Source organism: Musa acuminata, chromosome BXJ1-11 (genome assembly GCF_036884655.1).
Source record: "Musa acuminata AAA Group cultivar baxijiao chromosome BXJ1-11, Cavendish_Baxijiao_AAA, whole genome shotgun sequence".
Lineage (NCBI taxonomy): Eukaryota > Viridiplantae > Streptophyta > Magnoliopsida > Zingiberales > Musaceae > Musa > Musa acuminata.
The window spans coordinates 20,525,824-20,552,105 of NC_088337.1; the positions used below are offsets into that span (position 1 = coordinate 20,525,824).

The window sequence follows — 26,282 nt, forward strand, 5'->3', positions numbered from 1 at the left end:
CTGGGTGATGTTTCTTGAAATTTTTCTAAACTAATTATGAAATTTTTTATTAATGGAAAGCAAGTTATCCTTAAAGGAAGACGTGGAGGTAAGGTTACAACTATCACTAGCCATCGAATGGAGTGGGTTCTTTAGAAGACACACACCGGATTTTTGGTGTAATTGCAGAACATTGAAATAGATATAACAATGGACATTCCAACTAGAAATATTGATTCATTGCTCAAAGAGTTTGAAGATTTATTTGCAGAGCCACAAGGACTTCCACCTCTTCGACATCATGATCTTGGATTCTAATATTACCTAGGAAAGCACCAACCAACGGTCGGACCTATAGATATCCACATTTTCAAAAGGCAAAGACAGAGAGAATTATCATAGAGATGCTCGAAATAAGAGTTATAAGAGCTAGTGTTAGCCCATATTCCTCCCTAGTCTTACTGGTCAAAAAGAATGATGGCTCATGGCAGATTTATGTGGACTACAGAGCACTCAATAATATTACGGTGAAATATAAATATCCTATTCCAGTAGTGGATGAACTGTTGGACGAATTGGGAGGAGCTTAGGTTTTTACTAAATTGGACCTATGATCAGGCTATCATCAAATCCGAGTACATGAAGATGATATTCTGAAAACTGCCTTCCGAACACATAACGGTCGTTATGAGTTTCTAGTAATGCCTTTTGGGTTAACCAATGTGCCCTCTTCTTTTCAAAGTTTAATGAATGATATATTTTGGGCTTATCTATGTAAGTTTGTTTTGGTTTTCTTTGATGATATTTTGATATATAGTCCTTCCCTAGAGAGTCATTTTTTATATTTATAAATTGTCTTTAATATTCTTCATGAGCATGGTCTTTTTATCAAGAAATCCAAGTACAATTTTGGGCAACCAAAGGTTGATTATCTCGACCATATCATCTCTCAAAAGGTTATTATAGTTGATCCCTCAAAAATCCAAGTGATGAAAGACTGGCCAATTCCAAAGTCAATCAAAGCTTTAAAGGGATTCTTGGGGCTAACGGGCTATTACCGAAAGTTTGTGAAGAAATATGATAAAATCAATGCCCCCTTGATGTCACTTCTAAAGAAAGATGCATTCATATGGTCAGAAGAGGCAACTCAAGCATTTAATTTCTTGAAAATTATAATGACTACTACACCAGTGCTTGCTCTACCCAATTTTAATAAGTTGTTTGTAATTGAATCTGATACTTCTAGAGCTGGTATAGGGGTCGTATTAATGCAGGAAGGTCGGCCTATCGCTTATGCTAGTAAGGCTCTTTCTCCTTCCCATCTGAGTTTATCTATTTATGACAAGGAGATGCTATCCATTATACATGCAGTCACAAAATGGAGACCCTACCTAATTGGCTGACGATTTCAAATACATATTGATCATAAAAGCCTCAAATATTTTCTAGAGCAAAAGATTTCTTCTTTAGAGCAGCAGAAATTGGTCACAAAGCTACTAGGATTCGATTATGAGATCATTTATAAAAACAAGAGCAAGAATCTAGTTGCAGATGCACTCTCACGCCTACCAAAATAAGCTAAACTAGAAGAAGTTATCAAAAGAGATTTTAGAAGTTATCAGAAGAGAATGGTTAGATGATCCTGAGATCCAAAATATCATAAAAAAACTAGAAGAAGCTCTAGGTTCTATCCCAAATTATAGTTGGGATTCGATCGACTTATGCTATAAAGGCTGAATAGTTGTAGCACCACATTCTTTTTGCTAGGAGATAATTCTGAAGGAGTTCCATTCATCACCAATTGCTAGTCATTCTAGATTTCTCCGCACTTATAAGCGAGTCTGACAACTTTTTTACTAGAAAGGTATTAAACATTTTATCAAGAAATTTGTTACTGAATGTGATGTTTGCTAGCACCACAAAAGTGAGATAGGCTTGCTACAACCCCTCCCTATTCCTGATACTACTTGGACTGACATATTTATGGATTTCATTGACAAACTCCCACCATCTTAAGGAGGACTTCTTGTTCGCTTTGGCCCATCCGAATATTAGAATGTTGATAGGCAACTCGCCAAAATTCGTCAGACTTCCACAATATTGAAATATCATAGTAGGTTTGAAAGATTATCAAATCAAGGTAGAGATTGGTCGGAACGATAACTTTTGGGTACATTTATTGAAGGTTTTAATCCATATATCTAGTGTGAAGTTAAGGCTTGTCAACTCTATACTATGATAGCTACGATCTCATTTATACGCCTGCATGAGAAAAAAATCAGCATGAAATATCGTCGAAAAAGAAGTGTCAATAAATAGGTGATCAGCAAGCAGCCCACCCCATCTACTCCTAGTCAAAATCCTAACACTCGAAGACTAACCCATAAGAGCTCAAAGAAAGATCAACGAAGGGTTTGTGCTAGCACTGCGATGAAAAGTAGAGTGAGGAGCACTGATGCAAACAAGGGAAACTTCTGATGATTGAACCGATCGAGGAGGAACCGAAAATAGAAAGAGTTGGACTTTGATCATAAAGGTGTGGAAACTGATAAAGATATTAAAGCCATTACACATACAGTGCCTGCATTGGCTGGCTACTCTGACCCACAAACTATGAAAATTGGAGGAACTTTGAAACATCAACATGTTACTATTTTGATTTATATGGGTAGCACTAATAATTTTATGGACAGGGAAGTTACATCCTGATTAACTTACCACATTGAATGCTATGATAAATTTGAAGTAAAGGTCATTGATGAACGGATTTTAACTTGCGCTAGTAAGTGCTTAAAGATAAAACTGGCCTTGTAGGGCCAAGAATTGTTTATGGATTTCTTTTTACTACCCTTCGAAAACTATGAAGTGGTACTTGGAATTTAATGACTATCAACCCTGGGTGATGTTTCCTGAAATTTTTCTAAACTAATTATGAATTTTTTTATTAATGGAAAGTAAGTTATCCTTAAGGGAAGACATGGAGGTAAGGTTACAACTATCACTAGCCATCGGATGGAGTGGGTTCTTTGGAAGACACACACCGGATTTTTGGTGTAATTGTAGAACATTGAAATAGAAATAATATTGCACATTCCAACTAGAAATATTGATTCATTGCTCAAAGAGTTTGAAGATTTATTTGCAGAGCCACAAGGACTTCCACCTCTTCGACATCATGATCATCGGATTCCAATATTACCCAGGAAAGCACCAACCAACGTCCGGCCCTATAGATATCCACATTTCCAAAAGGCAGAGATAGAGAGAATTGTCACACAGATACTCAAAATAAGAGTTATAAGAGCTAGTGTTAGCCCATATTCCTCCCTAGTCTTACTGGTCAAAAAGAAGGATGGCTCATGGCGGATTTATGTGGACTACAGAGCACTCAATAATATTATGGTGAAATATAAATATCCTATTCCAGTAGTGGATGAACTGTTGGACGAATTGGGAGGAGCTTAGGTTTTTACTAAATTGGACCTATGATCGGACTATCATCAAATCCGAGTACATGAAGATGATATTCTGAAAACTGCCTTCCGAACACATAACGGTCATTATGAGTCTCTAGTAATGCCTTTTGGGTTAACCAATGTGCCCTCTTCTTTTCAAAGTTTAATGAATGATATATTTTGGGCTTATCTATGTAAGTTTGTTTTGGTTTTCTTTGATGATATTTTGATATATAGTCCTTCCCTAGAGAGTCATTTATTATATTTACAAAATATCTTTAATATTCTTCATGAGCATGGTCTTTTTATCAAGAAATCTAAGCGTAATTTTGGGCAACTGGAGGTTGAGTATCTCGACCATATCATCTCTCAAAAGGTTGTTACAGTTGATTCTTCAAAAATCCAAGTGATGAAAGACTGGCCAATTCCAAATTCAATCAAAGCTTTAAAGGGGTTCTTGGGGCTTACGGGCTATTACTGAAAGTTTGTGAAGAATTATGATAAAATCAGTGCCCCCTTGATGTCACTTCTAAAGAAAGATGCATTTATATGGTTAGAAGAGACAACTCAAGCATTTAATTTCTTGAAAATTGTAATGACTACTACACCAGTGCTTGCTCTACCCAATTTTAATAAGTTGTTTATAATTGAATTTGATACTTCTAGAGCTGGAATAGGGGTTGTATTAATGCAGGAAGGTTGGCCTATCGCTTATGCTAGTAAGGCTCTTTCCCCTTCCCATCTGAGTTTATCTATTTATGACAAGGAGATGCTATCCATTATACATGCAGTAATAAAACGGAGACCCTACCTAATTAGCCGACGATTTCAATTACATACTGATCATAAAAGCCTCAAATATTTTCTAGAGCAAAAGATTTCTTCTTTAGAGCAGCAGAAATTGGTCACAAAGCTACTAGAATTCGATTATGAGATCATTTATAAAAAAGGGAGCAAGAATCTAGTTGCAGATGCACTCTCACGCCTACCAAAATAAGCTAAACTAGAAGAAGTTATCAGAAGAGATTTTAGGAGTTATCAGAAGAGAATGGTTAGATGATCCTGAGATCCAAAATATCATAAAAAAACTAGAAGAAGCTCTAGGTTCTATCCCAAATTATAGTTGGGATTCGATCGACTTATGCTATAAAGGCTGAATAGTTGTAGCACCACATTCTTTTTGCCAGGAGATAATTCTGAAGGAGTTCCATTCATCACCAATTGCTGGTCATTCTGGATTTCTTCGCACTTATAAGCAAGTCTGACAACTTTTTTACTAGAAAGGTATGAAACATTTTATCAAGAAATTTGTTACTGAATGTGATGTTTGCTAGCGTCACAAAAGTGAGATAGGCTTGCTACAACCCCTCCCTATTCCTGATGCTACTTGGACTGACATATTTATGGATTTCATTGACAAACTCCCACCATCTCAAGGAAAAAGTACTATATTTGTAGTTGTGTGGATAGGCTTACAAAGTATGCTCATTTCTGTGCTTTACGACATCCTTATACTGCTGCAAGTATTGCTCATATTTTTATGGAAAACATAGCTAAATTGCATAGGAGTCCCCATTTCATTGTTAGTGATAGAGACAAGGCTTTTACTAGCTCCTTTTGGACAGAACTTTTCCATTTCTAAGGTACTCAGCTAAATATGAGCACTACTTATCATCCACAAATAGATGGGCAAACTAAAGTGGTAAATGTTGAATCTAGTCTTTTGATGATGAAACCACTTGATATGTGTTTATGATTTAAACTGCATTTTGAGTGATGTAGGTCTACTCGATCAGGATTAGACAGTTGACGCAGGAGGAATTGACGTTGCGCCGAAGGAGATCACGTCAGGATATTGGACGGCAGAAGGCTTCGGACGTCGGGCATCGGGCCAAGGAGAGCGGAATTGCGCCAAGGATATCGGGGTTGCGGAGGTCAACCGCCAATTGGGCAACAAGCCGCAAGAGAGGACGATGCGCTGATGAATCGGACGAAGCGCCAACCAATGACCTGCCGGGCAACAGAATGTCAATTCGCGTTGTAATAATTGTCTAAATCGGAGTAGAGTTTTGGTTTGTGTGTGCAGGATTAACTACGATAACGATGAAGACTTACGAATTTGTCGGGAATGCTGCCGAAACTAGCCGAGAATGAGTAGGGAGCTTGCCGAAGGGTTTTTCGGAAGCTCGCCGGAAGGTTCGTGGGAAGTTCGCGGAGCTCACCGAGAAAGATCGAAGCTTGCCAAAGAAGCTCGTCGAAACTCGCCAAGATCAAATCGTGAAGTCTAGGAGCTTGCCGGGAGTCCGTAGAATGGTTTCCGAGAGTTTATCGGAAGACCGTCGGAAGTTCGTCGAAAGCTCACCAGAAGAAGTCTTGACTTACGAATTTTGTAATAGCTTAGAAAATATCTTTAAATTCGTAGTTAGCACATTAATTAGGGTTAGGATTAGGTGTTAATCCTATAACCCAAGTAGGGGCCAATTGGGCCCGAGTTCGGACTGGTTTGGGCTAAGTTTTGGAGCCCAACTAGTGAGCTGAATTGGTGTAGGCGGTGGCACCACCAGATTTGGCGGTGGCACCGCCCAGAACCCGAGAACTGAGCGGTGGCACCGCTGGACCAAGCGGTGGCACCGCCGGACCAAGCGGTGGCACCGCCCAGCACCCGAGAGGTCCGGCGGTGGCACCGCCAGTACATTGTTAGTGTCACACTTTTAGAATGACACTTTTAAATGATTTTTCATTAGAAGAATTAATCGGGTTATTAATGACCTATGAAATGACACTTTTGGAACATTTTGAACCCGATGAGCACTTGAAACACCTTCCAAAGAATAGGAAGGATTTGGAACATTGGACAAATGAATACCACTTGAGCGATGACTCAAGTAATGAGGACAATGATGAACTTGAACTTCGAACACTAAATCTTAATAAGTTTATTAAACAAAAATCTAAAATAAACAATGAACTTGAACGGAGGCAGAGGCCAAAGAAGAGGAAGGCATCCGAGGATGAATCAAGAACTTCCAAAGGTGAAACGGCGAATTGGGCTTTGATAGGCTTCGACTACAAGGTAAGTAACTCAACTCTCTTGAATTATTTTGAAATTACATAATACTTTTCATGAGTTATTTTAGTTTAGGATTAATTACATGAAAATAAAAAAAAAATTAGAAATCATGCTTATCATTCTAGTAATTTTGAAAATAATCATGAAAATTGTATGTTTATGACAAACAAAATGATTTTGATTAAAAATGCCTTATGAAATATGATATCATGCCTAATAAATTTATTTTTTGAAGCTATGCATGATGATGATGAGTTTTGGGTAATTTATAGTTTATTGATTATTGATGATTTCCATAATGTTCTTTTACGATTTATGAATTATCGATTGATACCATGATGAAAGTTGCTTTCGAAAATGATGCACGGCTTTTGTATGCAAACTAAGCATGAAAAGATAGATTCATCTAAAAAATAAAAAAAAAATGTATGACTACAACAAATAATAAATGATTTTGGTTGAAAATACTTTATACTCAATAAAACCATCATTGATGAATATACTTTATGTTTAATAGTTTCTTTGGCTTATATACTCTACAATAATAAATATTTTAAAAATAAATGAAATCATGTTTGATTTGAAGTAATGCATAATGATCATGCTTAATGGTGCATTTTTTGATTTGACATAAAAGTGGCTTTAAAATAAAATGATGTATGTTTTGATTTGACATAAATGAAATAGGTATGCTTATATGAAATAGTGAAGTGTCATGCTTGACAATTGTATGCTTAATGATGCATAAAGTTGTAATAAAAATATTAATATTTTAATACTATGATTTGATGATTTTATGCATGACATTGTAAAGTTATATATAATGATGCATAATGATGAAATTATGTAATAAAAACATTAAACATTTTGAAACCATGTTTTAGTGTCATGCATATTGATCATGCTTAATAAATTTCGAAATTATGCATGATGAATCTTACGATTTATGAATTATTGATTTTTACCATAATGAAAGTACCTTATTGATCTTTGTTGTAATAAATCTTACTCTTTCGGTTTTAAACATGATACATGTTTTTATTTGGCATAAATGAAACAAAATCATATGTTCTGAAACAATCGAAAAGAGGAAAACATTCTTGAAAATTATTTTGCTCAATCTTGTTGATTTTGATGAATCCATTTGTATCATCTTTGTGAATCTCTTGGATTTTGATAATGATTTTGATGATTTAAATTTGAATAATTTTTTATCAAAATCACGATCTTGATCTCTTGAAATTTATAACATGAAATCCTTTATGAATCAAGATTGTTTTCTATTTAAAAGGAGATTGGTCGAAATGTTTCATAGTCCTTTAGTATTCATGATCTTGATAATTATGTTTTGAAACTTTATGTAAACTGAGAATATTCATCATGATTCTCTCTTTGAATATTTAAAGAGGAGAATTTTCTAGATGAATCATGATTTTGATGATTGAATATTTGATGTGCATGAATTGAGATCTTACTCTCCTACTATTCTTTTTGCTATTCACCAAAAGGAAGACTAATTCTATTAAACCACGATATGCTATTTGAATTTTATTATATTCATAAAGTAATATCTCATCATTAATTTTTGGTTATACTCCTTCGTGTGATGATATGAATGTATGAAACACTTATGATATGATTTTTTATACAATTCCATGTATTCGTGAAATATTTATCTCATCGCCCAATTAATTCCTCTTGATACTCCTAATGTGATGAAGTGAAATTATGTATGAAATACAAATGGGGAGAAGTTTTGATCATGCATGGTATGATATAATTTGACAAATTGATACCATCATGATATGAAACATTTATGATTTGAAATGATGTATACAATACTTGTACATTCTAATTATGATGTGATGTATTACATATGATGTAAATCATGATTTAAAATACTATGAGTTGTTGCTAAAATGATGTATTATAAATATTGATTTAATGTTTTGTATCATGAATACTCTAAATGATGAATGTTTGGTATCATGATCAAAATGTTGATAAATAGTTAAAAATTTTAGTATCATGTTTGATATCCTCATAATGTTGATCGATTTATTCAATATCGTGCATGAATGAATATAAGGTTTTTGAAAATGTGCATAATCTAATTTGAAAATATGATGATGCACAAATAAGATTGATACTTACCTTTGTTATAATTGATGTAAAGGGTCTTCCCTACTTTTTGACAATGACAAAGGGGGAGATAGCTAGCTTGCACAAGTTAAGAAGATACAAAAACTTGATTGCTAGCTTGTCTATCTTAAGTAGCAAAGATTACTAACTTGCTTATTTCAAGAAGCAAAAGTTGTCTTCTTGAACATCACTATCTTGCCTATCTCAAAATACAAAACATGCTAACCTGTTACGGAAGCAAAATTGCTAGCTCAAACATTGCAAAGGAAGCAAAAATTTGCTAGCTTGCAACTTGCATATCATGAAAATTGCTAGCTTGTAGTCTAAAGAGAAGCAATTAGTTGTTATCTCAAGAAAAGCAAACATGCTAAACTTACACATCTTTAATTGCTAGATTGCATGATAATAAAATTTGATACTATGTATTTCATGCAATGTATGGAACTTTTTATCTTTAAACACATAAGAGTAGGAACTTCTCCTTTTTGTTGATGACAAAGGGGGAGAAGTACGATGACATGACATGTTATGCATAAGTTTATGATGACATGTTGCTTGGATTCTTGAATCCAAGAGTTTCTATCAATAAGCCATATTGATAGGGGGAGTTTGTTTAAACTCCAGGAGTTAAGGTTAACTCCATCATCAAGTGGTTGTCATCATCAAAAAGGGGGAGATTGTTGAATCTCGTATTTTGATGATGAAACCACTTGATATGTGTTTATGATTTAAATTGTATTTTGAGTGATGCAGGTCTACTCGATCAGGATTAGACAGTTAACGCAGGAGGAATTGACGGTGCGCCGAAGGAGATCACGTCAGGATATTGGACGGTAGAAGGCTTCGAACGTCGGGCATCGGGCCAAGGAGAGTGGAATTGCGCCAAGGATATTGGGGTTGTGGAGGTCAACCGCCGATTGGGCAACAAGCCGCTAGAGAGGACGATGCGCTGATGAATCGGACAAAGCACCAACCAATGACCTGCCGGGCAACAGAATGTCAATTCGCATTGTAATAATTGTCTAAATCGGAGTAGAGTTTTCGCTTGTGTGTGCAGGATTAACTACGATAACGATGAAGATATAAAGCAAAATAAAGTGTCGGAGTCAAGCGCGAAGGATTAGTTGGGAGTTCGAGAGTTCGATGGAAGTCCGAAGGTTCGTCGGGAATGCTGCCGGAACTAGCCGAGAATGAGTAGGGAGCTTGCCGAAGGGTTTTTCGGAAGCTCGCCGGAAGGTTCGTGGGAAGTTCGCGGAGCTCACCAAGAAAGATCGGAGCTTGCCAAAGAAGCTCATCGGAACTCGCCAAGATCAAATCGTGAAGTCTAGGAGCTTGCCGGGAGTCCGCAGAATGGTTTCCGAGAGTTTATCGGAAGACCGTCGAAAGTTCGTCGGAAGCTCGCCAGAAGAAGTCTTGACTTACGGACTTTGTAATAGCTTAGAAAATGTCTTTAAATTCATAGTTAGTATATTAATTAGGGTTAGGATTAGGTGTTAATCTTATAACCCAAGTAGGAGCCAATTGGGCCCGAGTTCGGACTGGTTTGGGCTAAGTTTTGGAGCTCAACCAGTGAGCTGAATTGGTGTAGGCGGTGGCACCACCAGATTTGGCGGTGGCACCGCCCAGAACCCGAGAACTGAGTGATGGCACCGCTAGACTAAGCGGTGGCACCGCCCAGCACCCGAGAGGTCCGGTGGTGGCACTGCCAGTACACTGTCAATGTTAGACACTGACAGGCGGTGGCACCGCCGGCCTCGGAAACCCAAGAGAATTCAAAATTTGGAGCCCAAATTTGAATCCTCTTGGGGCCTATAAATACCTCTCAATTCTCAGCTGAGAGCACAACCTTTTAAGAAGCTAGAAGTTGAGAAAAGCTTTAGGAAAAGTCTTGTTTTCAATAGCTTGAGTGTTCACCTCCTTTCTTTTCATTGAATTCTTTGTAAAAGGGTGAACCACTTGTAAGAGGTTGTAAGAGGGGTGTAAGAAGGAGGTTGATCTTCGCCTAGTAAAGGAAGATCATTAGTAGATGCCGGTGGCCTCGACGGAAGAGGAATCGGAGGAGTGGATGTAGGTCACGATTGACCGAACCACTATAAACTACCGTCTTCTCTGGTTTGCATTTACTTCCTACTATTACCTTACTGCAAACCCCTTCAATAGCTTACTACCTTCAAGTTAAAATGCAATCGAAATGGTTTCAAATGAAACGTTGCTTTTATCGTACGAAGTTTTCGAAAGTGTTTAAATCGTCGAAAGTTTATCATACTTTACCGTTGCACTAATTCACCCCCCCTTCTTAGTGCCGCTCCGATCCTAATAGTAAATAGGTGCCTAGAAAATTACCTCAGATGCTTTACCAGTGACAAGCCGAACAAATAGATTAAATTGCTTCCCTAGGCAGAGTGGTGATATAATACCTCTTATTATTCTTCTATTAAAATGACTCCCTTTGAAGTAGTTTATGGTCAACCCCCACCTACAATTACAAAATATATACCTGGTTCTTCTAAAGTTGATCAAAGAGACAAGGAATTGATGGATAGAAATAAGATTATTCAACTTTTAAAGGATAACCTCATAGCCGCACAAGCAAGAATGAAACAATAAGCTCACAAACACCGAAGTGAACGAGAATTTATTGTGGGTGATTGGGTTTTCCTTCATCTTCAACCCTACAAGCAAACTTCCATAAAGGTTTGATCTTCAATGAAGTTGTCTCCTCAATTTTTTGGGTCTTATAAGGTATTAGTGTCGAATCTCGGATTTTGATGATGAAATCAATTGATGAGTTTGTCATCTAATATGTGTTTAAGTGACACAGGACTAACTTCAATCAGAAAAGACAAATTGATTAAAGCAGGAGGAATTAGACATTGGGTCGGAACAAACATGCTAGAAAATTGGACATCGGGTCGGAGGATCGGTCGATGTGTTGGCAGAAGGCTTCGGTCCGTGAATTTGGGCATCGGGCCAAGAAGATCTGACATTATGCCAAGGAGATCAGAAGTTGCGAGAAGACAACATGCTGATTGTGCAATACATCGAATAAGAGGATGATGCGCCAAAGGATCGGACGAAGCACCAGAAGAACCAATGACATGTCGGACAACATAGGATTTGCTTGTAATCGATTATGTCTAGATCGAGTTAGTTTAGAGTCTAATTAAGTTAGTTTATAACATAATTATACAACTCAATTAAGGGCCAATTGGGCCTAAGTTTGGGTTGTGATGGGCTAAGTTAAAAGGCCCAAACAATGATCCAACAGGTGGAACCATCGTGGCATAGTCTCTGAGACTATATTAGGCAGTGGTACCGCTGGTCTGGGTGGTGTACTTCCCAAACTCAGTCTCGAGACTATCAGGTGATGGTACCGCCCAACATAAGCAATGGTACTGCTAGGACTTGGGAAACCTTGGATGGGATCTTTTTAGGCTCCACGTTTGAATCCACTTGAGGCCTATCATGCATGAAATGATGTATTGAAAATTCGATTATGCATGATTTTATGTTGCATATATTCATGATGAAATATTACTTCGACTTGAATTCAACCTGAATTCAATGTTCTATCAATATGGCATATTGATAGGGAGAGTTTAGTTTAAACTCCGTCATTAATTGGTTGTCATCATAAAAAATGGGGAGATTGTTGAATCTCAGATTTTGATAATAAAATCAATTAATGAGTTTATCGTCTAATGTGTGTTTAAGTGACGTAGGACTAGCTTCGATCAAAAAAGGCAAATCAATTAAAGTAGGAGGAATCAGACATTGGGCCAGAGCAAACATGTTAGAAGATTAGACGTCGGGCCGGAGGATCGGTCGATGTGTCGACAGAAGACTTCGACTCGTAAATTCGGGCATTAGGCCAAGAAGATCAGACATTGCACCAAGGAGATCAAAAGTTGCGAGAAGACAATATGCTAATTGGGCAATATGCTAAAGGAGAGGACAATGCACCAAAGGATCGAATGAAGCGCCAGAAGAACCAATGACATGCCGGATAACATAGGATTTGCTTGTAATCGATTATATCTAGATCGAGTTAGTTTAGAGTCTAATTGAGTCGCTTTAGAATGTAATTAGATCAACTCAATTAGGGACCAATTGGGCCCAAGTTTGGGTTGTGTTGGGTCAAGTGAAAAGGCACAAACAGTGACCCAACAGATGGAACCGTCATGGCACAGTCTCCGAGACTATGTCAGGCAGTGGTACCGCCAATACTCAGTCTTCGAAACTATCAGGCAATGGTACTGCCTAGACACAGTCTTCCAAGCGATGGTACTACCAGATTGGGCGGTGGTACCGCCAGGACTAGGGAAACTCGGGATGAGATCTTTTTAGGCTCTAAGTTTAAATCCACTTGAGGCTTATAAATATCCCTCTCATCCTTAGTTAATACATACAAGAACTGAGAACAAAAACAATGAAAAATTCTATTGCAATCTTGAGAGTTCACCTCCTCTAGTCTAAAGTGTGATTTTTGTTTATAGAGGAGATAGTGGGGGTTTAAGGTTCTCTCATGATCCTGCAAAAGGAGAATATAGTTGTAAGAAAGAGGTTGATCTTTGCCTATTAAAGGAAGACCGTTAGTGAATATCGGTGGCCTCGACAGAAGAGGAATCATGAGTGGATATAGGCCATGATGATCGAACCACTTTAAATTTCAGTGTATTTTTTCCTTACTACAAATTCTCTTTACTGCATTCAACTTTACTACATTGCAAATTTCCCAACCTTTTCTTCTCTACTTATTCAATGTGAAACAAATAATTTAAGTAGAAACCGATTTTTATCATACGAAGGCTTTCGAAATCGACTTTTTTACCACTACACTAATTCAACCCCCTCCCTCTTAGTGTCAACTCGTTTCTAACAATTAGAGCATATTGGATTGGTTGTCTACTATTTAGATTTGCCTGCTAGCTCTAAAATACATCTAGTTTTTCATGTTTCATACCTTAAGAGGAAGCTGGGTGAAGATGAAATAGTGTAGCACCATTTGCCAGACACCTCTACTACTGGGGAAGTTCAAGCTTAACCACAAGTCATACTTGATCAACTAGTTTTAATGTACCGCAGACATCCTATGACTGAAGTGCTGGTGTAATAGGCAAACTTACCAAAGGAAGATGCTACTTGGGAGTCCTATAGAGCACTAAAAGAGAAGTTTTCAGAATTTAATACTGCTCAACCTTGAGGACAAGGACAAATTGAAGGAGAAATTGTTAGGATCTTTTTATTTTTTGAGCTTTTAAATAATATTTATTGAGTCTATTTAGTATAGTTAGAGTCGGAACTCTCTAAATAGGGATGTAACTATTTCTTTTGGGCAATCAAGGAAATATTATTTAGTCTTTTGACAAACAGTAGGAGGTCGATCCCCTTGAAGTGATCAAGGAGTCTGATCCCCTCGAAGTGATTATCTCTTTTCTCTTCTTTCTTTTACGATAAGACCTTAGAGTTTTATCATCATGCTAACTCAATTAAAAGCCAATTGGGCTTAAATTGGAACTATTTTGGTCTAAGAGGATGGGCCCCAAAAGTTAGGTCAAGCGGTGGCACCGCTAAACTGGCGGTGGCACTGCCAAACTAGCAGTGGAACCACCGATGAGTTAAAAAAGTCAAAAGCCTAGTTTTCAATACTGTTAAGTGGTGGTACCACCAAATTGAGTGGTGATACTACCCAATGTCAGTGTGTTAGGTGGTGGTACTACTAGACTGGGCCATGGTATCGCCTAATGTCAGACTGGCAGGCGGTAGTACCGCCCAATGCAAGCGGTGGTATTCTTATACCCAGAAGACCTAAAAATTTAAATTTTTGGCTCCATTTTTTAAACAATTTAGGGCCTATAAATACCCTACTTGGGCAACAAGAAAGGATCAAGAATTCTTAAGGAAAAAACTGAGAAAACTTTGCCAAAACATTGTGTTCCCTCCTCTTTGAGCTTAAAAGTTGATCTAAGGGAGGTGTGTGAGGATTTCCTTATAAAAAATGGGTGTAAAGGTTCTCTTACGAGCCTATCAAAAGGAGAAAAGAGTTATAAAAGAGTAGTTGATCTTTGTCCATTGAGAAAAGATTATTAGTGGAAGCCGGTAGCCTCGACGGAAGAGAAATCGGGAGTAGACGTAGGCCACATCGATTGAACCACTATAAATTTGGTGTGCTTTTTTCCTTGCTATTTACTATTGTTGCTAATTGATTTAACTTCCTACTACTTTTGCTTACACTCTATGTTTAAACATCTTTTTGATATAGGCTTTATCGAATAAAATTTTCTAAACCATCGAAAGTTTACGAAAGCACTAATTTACCCCCTCTTAGTGTAGAAACGTGTTGGGAAAAAACCTGTTTAAGTGAAATATTATTTTTCCTCTTTGTGTATCAAAATGGGTTCTTCATCAAAATATCAACTTGATATCCAAATGAAAATATCAATCAGCATAGCATAAACAATAGAGCAAAAAATCAATCACACAGTGAGACCAAATCTTTTTAACGTGGAAAACCCAATGTGGGAAAAACCACGGGACCGTAGTCCACCTCAAACTTCCACTATCAATAGTAATGATAACATGTTTACAATAGGTCTTCTCTAGAATAACTAAAGGATCACAATAACATCAAGATCATAGATCTTGGCTCAAGAATAGCATATCTTCATCACATAGGGTGGATCTCAGAATTCTAGGTCTCATAAAGTGGATATAGTAGGAAAGTACCTCAGAGAAGGTAAAATATAGATCAACACCATTAGGATTGTAAAGCTTACTGCAAAGATTCTCCGTATAAAATTTGGGTCAAAACTAACAACGTTTGGTCACAGATCGTCAAGTAGAAAACTCAGAAATCATACTTTCTCTCTCTATTTCTCTCTCCTCTTTTCTCTGCACGCTGCCGCACGTGTTCACTGCGCACCCACACGCTGCACACTTCCACTATACACACACACGCTGCACCAAACCCTATCTCTCTCTCTTTTTAATTTCTACCTTCAATTAGTGATTTGGGCTCAATAGGCCTAATTGTACAAGCCCAAATATGGGCTGGACCCAACAATTCTCCCCCTCCAGCTCATATGGTGGGCTGTACTAAGCCCGCTCTTCGCCTACATGCTTCAAGCTTCTCCTTAGGCAAAGACTTTGTCAACATATCTAACTCATTCTCATTAGTATACACTTTTTCCAACTGTAATTCTTTCATCTCAAGCACATCACGAATCCAGTGATATCTCACATTAATATGCTTAGACCTAGAATGGTATGTTGAATTCTTGGAGAGGTGAATGGCACTCTAACTGTCACAGTAAACAGTATATGCTTCCTGTTTCAAGCCCAATTCCTGTAGAAACTTTTTCATCCATAAAGCTTCCTTGCAGGCTTCAATAATTGCTATGTATTCTGCTTCTGTGGTTGATAGAGCAACACACTTCTATAACTTAGACCGCCAAGAGATTGCTCCTCTTGGAAATGTCATCAAGAATCCCGAAGTAGACTTCCTGGAATTAGTATCACCTGTCATGTCTGCATCTGTGTACCCTTCTAACACAAGTTTATCATTACCAAAACATAAACATAACATGGAAGTACCTCTTAGATATCTTAATATCCATTTCACTGCTGCCCAATGTTCCTTTCCAGGATTAGAGAGAAATCAACTGACAACTCCAATTGCATGAGCTATATCCGGCCTAGTACAAATCATAACATACATCAAACTGCCTACTGCAGATGACTAAGGCACTCTGGACATTTCTTCTTTTTCTTTCTCACTTGTAGGACATTGTTTTGAACTAAGCTTGAAATGACCTACAAGTGGAGAACAAACTGCTTTGGCTTTACTCATGTTGAATCTTTCAAGAACCTTTTCAATGTAAGTCTCCTGAGATAGCCAAATCTTTCTTTTCTTCCTATCATGAAGAATCTCCATGCCAAGTATTTGCTTCACCGATCCCAAGTCTTTCATGGCAAAAGACTTACTTAACTCTCTTTTAAGCTTTCCAATTTTTCCAACAGCATGACCAACAATCAGCATATCATCAACATATAGCAGTAAAATAATAAAATCATCATCTGAAAATTTCTTCATAAACACACAATGATCAGATATGGTTCTATCATACCCTTGGCTCATCATAAAGGAATCAAACTTCTTATACCACTATCTAGGTGACTATTTGAGTCCATATAAGCTTTTCCTAAACTTATACACCATATATTCTTTTCTTTTGACTTTGAAACCTTCTAGTTGCTCCATGTAAATTTTTTCTTCTAAGTCATCATGAAGAAATGCTATTTTTACATCAAGTTGCTCAACTTCTAAATTCAAGCGGGTAGCCAAACCAAGAACAACTTGGATAGAGGACATTTTCACAACTGGAGAAAATATTTCTTCAAAGTCAATACCTTTCTTCTGACTGAATCCTTTCACAACTAGTCGTGCCTTGTATCTTTGTTGTGAGCTATTATTTTCAATCTTTAATTTATAAACCCACTTATTCTTGGGAGCTTTCTTCGCTTTAAGAAATTTTACTAAGTTATATGTGTGGTTCTCAAGCAAGGATCTCATCTCTTCTTGCATGACTTTAACCCACTCATTCTTATTCTCATGTAGAATAGCTTCTTGGTAAGTTTCTGGCTCTCCCCCATCAGTAAGCATAACATACTCATGTGGAGGATATCTAGTAGATGGTTGTCGCTCTCTAGTGGATCTTCTCAATGGAATCTCAACTGGTGGTGGAGGTGCCTGTTCAGTTGGTTCAGCATCATAATTGTAGGTGTATCATCACTGGTATTCTCACCACAATCTTCTTGTTCATCTCCCCCATGATCATCATGAACTATAGGTGAAGGAACTGGACCCAAACTCTAAGGAATATAAACAGAGGTTTCTGGCTTCTTAATATTATCACCATCATCAAACAATTGGTCTTCAAGAAACATAACATCTCTGCTTCTAATAATCTTTTTGTTCACTAGATCTCATAATATATACCCAAACTCTTCATGACCATATCCTAAGAAGATACATGCTTTTGCTTTACTATCAAGCTTGGACCTCTTATCTTTGGGAATATGAACAAATGCTTTACACCCAAAGACTCTTAAGTGATTATAAGATATATCTTTTCCTCTCCATACTCTCTCTAGAACATCACCTTTCAGAGGAACTGATGAAGAAAGATTTATCAGATCAACTGTAGTTCTCATAGCCTCCCCCCAAAATGACTTTAGTAACTTGGCATGGGAAAGCATATACCTAATCCTTTCTTCAATGGTTCTGTTCATCATTTCTACCACACCGTTCTGTTGAGGAGTTTTAGGAACTATTTTCTCAAGCCTAATACCATGGAACCTGCAATAATTCTCAAAAGGACCCCTGTACTCGCCATCATTATCTGATCGAATACACTTTAGTTTTCTGTCAATTTCTCTTTCAACACTGATATGAAACTCCTTGAAAACATCGAGTACCTGGTCTTTAGATTTCAACGCAAAAGCCCACACTTTTCTAGAATGGTCATCAATAAAAGTAACAAAATAAAGAGCACCTCCAAGAGTTCTAGTTTACATAGTACAAACATCAATATGAACTAAATCAATAATATCTGATCTTCTAGATGATGGATATGTATGAAATGCAACTCTATGTGTTTTTCCAACTAAGCAATGATCACAAGATTTAAGAGATGTACCTTACAACTCTGGTAAGAACTGCTTTCTAGCAAGAGTTTGAAGTCTCTTATGCCAAAGATCTATACTTTCACCTTTTTGAATTGCATTAATCTCTCCTTTGTGTAGCTTAGCTTCTATGACATAAAAAGAGTTAAGTTTCTTTCCTCTTGCCACAATTAGAGAACCTTTAGTGAGTTTTCATTTGCTTTCACCAAAATAGTGTGCAAAGCCCTCATCATCAAGTCTACCTATAGATATCAAGTTAAGATAAATATCTGGAACATGCCTTACATCTTTAAGTATTAATTTGCTTCCAATACTGGTCTCCAAGCAAATATCTCCAATACCCACAATCTTAGATGTACCACTATTTCCCATTATGACATTACCAAAATCACCAGCAGTGTAAGATCTAAAGAAATCACCATAAGAAGTAACATGAAATAAAGCACCAGAGTCAATTACCCAATTACTGTCCTGAGCTACAAGAGTAACACAACCTTCATCACAGATAATAGTGATATTACCTTTAGTAGCAACTATATTGGTCTCTTTCTCATTTTTCTTCATTTCATTTTGTTCTCGCTTCCAAAACCTACATTCTTTCTTCATGTGACCTAGCCTGTTACAGTGAAAACATTTGATATCTCTTCTAGACTTAGATCTTTCTCTATAACCATGTGGATTTCTGCTATGACTTCTTCCACGTCTTTCTTGTTTTTCAGTAACAAATGCCCCAGAAGAAGATTCACCCTGTTCTTTCCTTCTGGCATCTTCATTTAGCAAATTGTCTTTAACCATATATATAGTTAGAATTCTCTCTGGCGTGGAGTTGCTAATTGTCACCACATATGTTTCCCAACTTTCTAGTAAAGAGCTGAGAAGTAGTAATCCTTGCATCTCATCATCTATATTAATTTTCAGAGCAACCAACTTATTTGCAAGACTCTGAAATAGGCTTATATGCTCAACAATGTTACCACCATCTTTATACTTCAAATTTACAAGCCTTTTGAGGAGAGAAATTCTATTTCTCACTGTCTTTTTCGCAAAAAGGTTTTCTAACCTTTGCCAAACAATATCAGCTCTGGTTTCATCAGAAATATGCTCATGTAAGTTTATATCCATCCATCTTCTAATATAGACAATAGCTTTTCTATGTTGAACTTCCTAATTCTTCATAGTTCACAGTAGAATGTTTATCTTTAACCTTGATAGGCTTATACAAATCTTTGCAATAAAGCAAATCTTCCATCATACGCCTCCAAGTTGAATAATTTGATGAGTTCAATTTAATCATACCATCAGACTTCATTTCAATCACATAAGAAAACTAGCACCAAACAACTTGTTGCTCTAATACCACTTGTTGGGAAAAACCTGTTGAAGCGGAATATTTTTTTCCCTCTTTGTGTATCAAAATGGGTTCTTCATCAAAATACCAACTTGATATCCAAATGAAAATATCAATCAGCACAGCATAAACAATAGAGCAAAAAATCAAGACCAAATCTTTTTAACATGGAAAACCCAATGTGGAAAAAATCACGGACCGTAATCCACCTCAAACTTCCACAATCAATAGTAATGATAACAGGTTTACAATAGGTCTTCTCTAGAATAACTAAAGGATCATAACAACATCAAGATCATAGATCTTGGCTCAAAAATAGCATATCTTCATCACATAGGGTGGATCTCAGAATTCTAGGTCTCACAAAGTGGATATAGTAGGAAAGTACTTCAAAGAGAGTAAAATGTCAATCAACACCATTAGGATTGTAAAGCTTACTGCAAGGATTCTTCGTATAAAATTTGTTTAGCCACCGATCGTCAAGCAGAAAACTCAGAAACCTTACTTTCTCTCTCTATTTCTCTCTCCTCTTTTCTCTCCACACCGTCGCACGCGTTCACTGCGCACCCGCACGCTGCATGCTTCCACTATGCACACACACACGCTGCACCAAACCCTATCTCTCTCTCTTTTTAATTTCTGACTTTAATTAGTGATTTGAGCTCAATAGGCTCAATTGTCCAAGCCCACATATGGGCTGAACCAAACAAAACGGTCCTAACAGGCAACTCTCACAAGTTGCATATAACTTATAGTCGAATGGACTACGTATGTACACGGACTTGAGTTTTCATTCCGATATCGATGACAGAAAATTAAATTCGGGATATGTGTAAACCTTGAATGGCGGAGTAGTATACTGGAAGAGTTCCAAGTAGCATACTACTACTAACTAGACCATAGAGATAGAGTTAAATCAAATCAAAATCTGATCTGTGGAATGAGAATCAAATCAAAATCTGATTCTCATTCCACATATCAACCTTAAAAGATAGTCGCTAAATATCACAATATATATATATATATATATATGTATATATATATATATGTATATATATGTATATATATATATATATATGTATATAAATATATATGTATATATATATGTATATAAATATATATGTATATATATATATATATATGTATGTATATATATATACATATATATATATATGTATATATATATATATGTATATGTATATATATATATATGTTATTTCTTATTTGGTTTAACACCCAAGAGAAATAGTTCTTTTTGGATTTCAAGAAGATTTTTCTATCGTTAGTCCTCCTATGTTCAATGGGACGGACTACATTTATTAGAAAACTGGAATGAGAGTTTTCTTGGTTTCTATGGGTTTAAACTTATGGAATATCATTGAAAACGAATTTTAAAAGTCTTCTACTCTAATGAATGAATGGAAAGATTTAGAGAAGAAAACGTTTTCTTTAAATGCTAGAGCTATGAATATTCTATTTTGAGCTTTAGATAAAAATGAGTTTAATAGTGTTTCTACTTATGAAACGACTTTTGATATTTGGTATATACTTGAAATCACATACGAATACACTAGTAGAGTAAAAAATTCAAAAATTAATCGTTTGATGCATGATTTCGAGTTGTTTGGAATAAAACTGAGCGAAACTATTGTTGACATATACACCAGCTTTACGAATGTCGTCAATAGTTTAAAATCTCTTAGCAAATGTTTTTCGAATTTTGAACTTGTTGATAAAATTTTATCATCTCTTTCTAAAACTTAGGATCCTAAAGTAATTGTCATTTAAGAGGTTAAAGATTTGAATACTTTTCAACTTAAAGAACTTATCGGATCGTTAATGACCTATGAGATGACTTGTAATGCTCATGAAAAGCTTGAGAATGATCTTCCAAATAATAGGAAGGATTTGATACTTAGAATAAATGAAGGCCACTCGAGCGAAAGCTCAAGTGATGATGAATTTGAACTTCTTACTATAAAGCTTAAAAAGTTCTTAAAACAAGAATGAAAGAAAAAAAATAAACTTAAAAAGAATGCAAATAATTTCTCAAAAAATTCTTAAATTTTTTATCATAAGGAAACATAAATTTTATTGTCGTTTGGATAATTTCTGGTAGGGGAAGAAAAAAAGAGGCTCTCGAAGGAAACAAAGAGTTGGATAAAAGATGGCAAACTGTGTTTTCTTGTGTTTAAGAAACTATGATGTTATGTAATAACACCATACAAATGTTCATTCTCTCTTCCATTTATTGCAGCTTTGCAAGAGTTCTACCGCAAACATTTTTAAGGCTACCAAACCAATGTGGCATTTTCACATGCAAGTTTTGGTAAGTTTCTTAATATAGGGCTTATACCCTGGCTAATTATAGATTCTCCATTATTGTTAATTACTTTTACTATCATAATTCTTACACTTTAAAAAATTATATTTGAATCATTATAGTTATGAAGGTAAAATATTTAGATCTATTTATCTTAACATCGTTAGTTTATGAGAAGAACAGTGACAAAAGATGAAGATCGTTATGAGAAGAACAGTGACAAAGCGATCCTTATCTCTCATCGCCACTCTCTTTATCGACAGGGAGTTATGATCCTCAATGATAACGTCGTCCGTCACCACCAATTAAAACATTAAAATTATCTTTTTATTTTTTATTTTCATATTTTCATTAGAAAATTGATATCATTAAAGTAAATGAATACAAATATTTTACTTTCTTAATTTTAAAGATACTAATATAACATTTTAAGGTGTTAGAAATCAAAATGCTACATGTAGCTAGCTACAAAAAATAATTTGTATTTAACCCATTATATCATTGCACGCAGGACATTAAGCTACCTGTTTTATTCTCAATATCAACCCATATAACATACCACATCATATTGGAACAACTTCAACAATGTACATATCTTGATTTTATAACAAGCACACATGTATTATCTACTTCCCACATATGCCACAATGAACATCTATAAGAACATCAATCAAAGAGAACATCTGAGCAACCAACATAAGTTTCACTCCATACAAACTATACAAGAACACAAAGACATTGATAAAGTCCCAGGTCCAATTATAAAAACATCTGCAGGGTTAATGTGCATCTTGCACAGCTTCCTGTAGAATTCTCACGGCACTATCATAGTTAACAAACCCCATGAACCAGAACTCATGGTTGTCAACGGACACGACCTGTATATATTTTTCTCCTGTATTTGCTCTGCTTGCTGCGGGATTAACTGATCTTAACTGATGAAGAGGAATTGCCACCTATTTTGATTTCAAGAAAAAAGCAACATTAATCTCCAAAAGTAATTCTTGTGTTAGGGTCCCAGCAGCACAAAAGTTAACATAAAAAAAATGCACAAATTGAGATTACACAAATGAGCAAGTGCAAGACAATCTACGATACAAATTGTCTGATTAATCAGAAGAGACTAAATGCTTAGTGAACAAGATTTAGATCTCTTAATTACTTAGAACAGATTGTTTCTTCAAAATCAACCACAAAAATGATTGATGTATGTCATAAGAAGCCCTTATTGTCTACAATTCTCAACAATATTCTTCTTTTCTTTTTTATTTTGTTGTTTTATTATAGAGGAATGAGCTTATGATTTATAGTTCTCGTATGGTGGTTATCTCCAATCAGTGGTCAAATTTTGTGGAAGTGAGCCCAGTTACATATGAAGGTAAAGCATTCCTGCAGACCTGACAAACCCTTGCTTGCAAACTCGCCAGTAGCCAATTTACTATGTAGCCAAGTTCCTCAACATAGCCTTAATGGTCAGCCCTACTGGAGATAATTCCTTGTTCAAATACCTATGGAGATTATAATGCTGTTAGTGCACCTAGTTACACAGTTACTGATCTCAAGGAATTCCTACTAATAGAATTTCAATACTAGTATGGTTGAAGTTGAAATGTTTAACAAAATCATGGCAATGGTGACTCAAATTTCATGAATCAGTTACCGAAAAACTTCGACAACTGGTTGGGCACATGAATTTCTTCTAGTAAATGGCATATATAACCAAAGAATATTCTACTTGAAGGAATCCTAGAAAGATATGTGAAGTAATGTTCAAATTTAACACAATAATATCTCAGCTTAATCATATCAGTCCTTTGAGGTATGCCAAAACAATGAAAGATGTAGAAATTGATACCACATAAGCTTGGCATCTGAGTCATCTAAGCTAAGCATACGAATAAATTTCAAGTTTACCTATGTTCAAAATAGAGAGATACATTTGCCAGAATTTCAAATAGGTATACTAGAAAGCTTCCAATTCTGAAGGATAGTCTTCCAACAGAGGCCTTATTTTGATTTATGGGTGACCTCTAAAGGACAAAAATTATTGTCTCTAACTTTTCTGTTTAGTTTACAAAAATAAAGAGAAATAATATAACATAAACAGAAGAATATAACATAAACAGAAGAGCCTCCTCATTCCATGTATCCCACTGATACCCTTAAATACATGGTGTGAATAGAAACAAATTGATGAATTCACAATAAACTGTCATGCATATAAACATTCCTGTGAGTGAACTTGATAAACTAAAGAAAATGTTCAACTGAAATCTATAGATAATACGATATCACAGAAGCATATATCACATAAGTGCAAACACCACATGATCAAGAAAATCTGGTTTCCTGATAATGTGATAATTCATCATCTAGTATGGAAAATTAGGGTTCCATTAAGCACATTTTTTTAGCTTAACAAACATTGTTCACTGCTGGAAAAGGAGTGAAAATGAAGGTACCTTATAATAGCTCCATTCAGTTTTATCTCCAACTTTATATGAGAGAGGATTATCACTACAAAATGCAAGTTTGGCAGTCGAGAGATACAAGATGCCCATAACAGGACCAGCAGATGTTGACAAATAGCAAGCATATGACTTCTTAAGTTTCTCTTCAGGAAGAATCTCGAAAGTTTGTTGAAATATCTTTTCATAACCTCCTTCAGCTATGACTTTGGATGTCTGAGATATCCTACCAATGGCTGCATCTGCAACACTAGGCCCTGTCTTCACTGAGACAAGAAAGCGCACGTGGATCAATAATGATGTCACAGAGTTTCTTCCACAACCGCCTAGGGCAACTAAAAGAAAATATACACAGACCAAGTAACTGCAGGAAATGTTGCTGGCTCATAACTCCAATCATGCATAAAAAACCATGACCAATTCATATTAAAAAGTCAATATATCTAATTTATACAGCATTTCAGTAGCTAAACTTCAGTAGAAACCTTTTAATAGTTTGAAGTAGCTAAATTTCTTCTTATAATTAGATGATTTATTATTTCAATGAAGCATCAGAGCACCTTTTTTAACATATGCTGACCTATACTCTTCAATGATTTTATGGTCAATAAGGTTGTTAAATTTACCCCCTCGTCAAAAACCAGGGTATCTTACTAAATCTTACTGCAGTGTCCAACTATATTGTCATTAAAATTTGAAGAAATCACCACAAATCCTCAAATATGTAATGAACAAAACTAACTCTAATGTATAATCCTCGCAGGTCTCCATCCTCAAATTCATACTATGCAATTAGATCGAGAAAATCCCTTAAATCTACATGGTTTCATCCAAAATTGCAGCTTCAACATAGCACCGCATCCTATCTCTGTATATATGGCAGCCTCAAATCAAATACTATAAAGATAAACCACTTTCCATCAATTAGCCCCAACTATAGACTAACCATACTTTAATTTAAAGAAGTTTCCATATCACCAATTGTAACAGGTAGAAATTTAGAGAAACTACATCCAACTTTCCCTGTAATCTCAACTAATAGCCAAATTCCTTGATAGAACTGCGCAAATCATTGATGGAAAGCCAGAAGGATCCCTTTTTTTACACATAAGTAAGATAGAAGCTGAACTTACAGTGCTGCCAAACATCCCCGGCAAGATCCTCGGTCTTCTTCGCTGCTTCACTGACCTTCTTCCCAAACTTCCCGAGCACATCCCGCACCGTATCCATCGTATCTACCACCGAAGAGAAGATAAGGGGATCAAACAACAAAGACTCATGATCCCAGTAGCCGAGAGGACACATACTCTTGGGAGCGGGAGAGGAAGTGACGTAAGGGTTGTGCTCCGGCGGCAAGGAGGTGATATCGCGGGGCCCGACGGCAGCCGAGGGCGGCGGAGGGGGCGCGACGTCCTCGGCGGTGAGCGTGGGGTAAGGGGCATAGTCGACGGAACGATCGGCGTCGGGTTTCTTCGCGTCGGCGTGATCGGCGGCGGGATCCATCGCGAGGTCGCGTCAGAAGCACTTCCGATCCTGTGTTCGATATAAGACGGGTTCTGCTTCGCCAAGGGGATTTCGTTGGCATACTCTCCAAGTAACAAATATACGATTATCCAATCATCACATCTCAACCATCTATTCCTCCACTTCATAAATCACAGCCGTCAGTAGAAACATGATGGATCCGGTAGGGCAGATCATTAAACGGTTGAGATTTTGGTTTTAATAGATAGACGGTAGGGATCGGAGAAATGGAGCATTTCAATTCAAATTACAAATTGAAGGGGATCCATTTTTAGGTTGTCGATGCGGC

General features: G+C 36.4%; 1 protein-coding gene across 2 annotated transcripts; it reads right to left on the reverse strand.

The window, feature by feature from the left end:
* Window positions 1-22,542: 22,542 nt before the first annotated feature.
* Window positions 22,543-26,045, reverse strand: LOC135597254 (GEM-like protein 1). Of its 2 annotated transcripts, XR_010481163.1 has the most exons (5): window positions 25,777-26,045; window positions 25,603-25,704; window positions 24,464-24,735; window positions 23,399-23,509; window positions 22,720-22,957 (listed from the first exon to the last, which is right to left on the reverse strand). XR_010481163.1 is itself a non-coding variant. In XM_065089963.1 (4 exons), exons 1-4 carry the CDS (start codon window positions 25,970-25,972, stop codon window positions 22,781-22,783), a joined length of 747 nt encoding a protein of 248 aa, XP_064946035.1. In that variant the 5' UTR covers window positions 25,973-26,045; the 3' UTR covers window positions 22,543-22,780. The 2 variants fall into 2 exon arrangements, 1 of the variants encoding a protein (XP_064946035.1); XM_065089963.1 differs by lacking the exon at window positions 23,399-23,509 and having other exon boundaries at window positions 22,543-22,957.
* Between the last annotated feature and the right edge of the window lie 237 nt (window positions 26,046-26,282).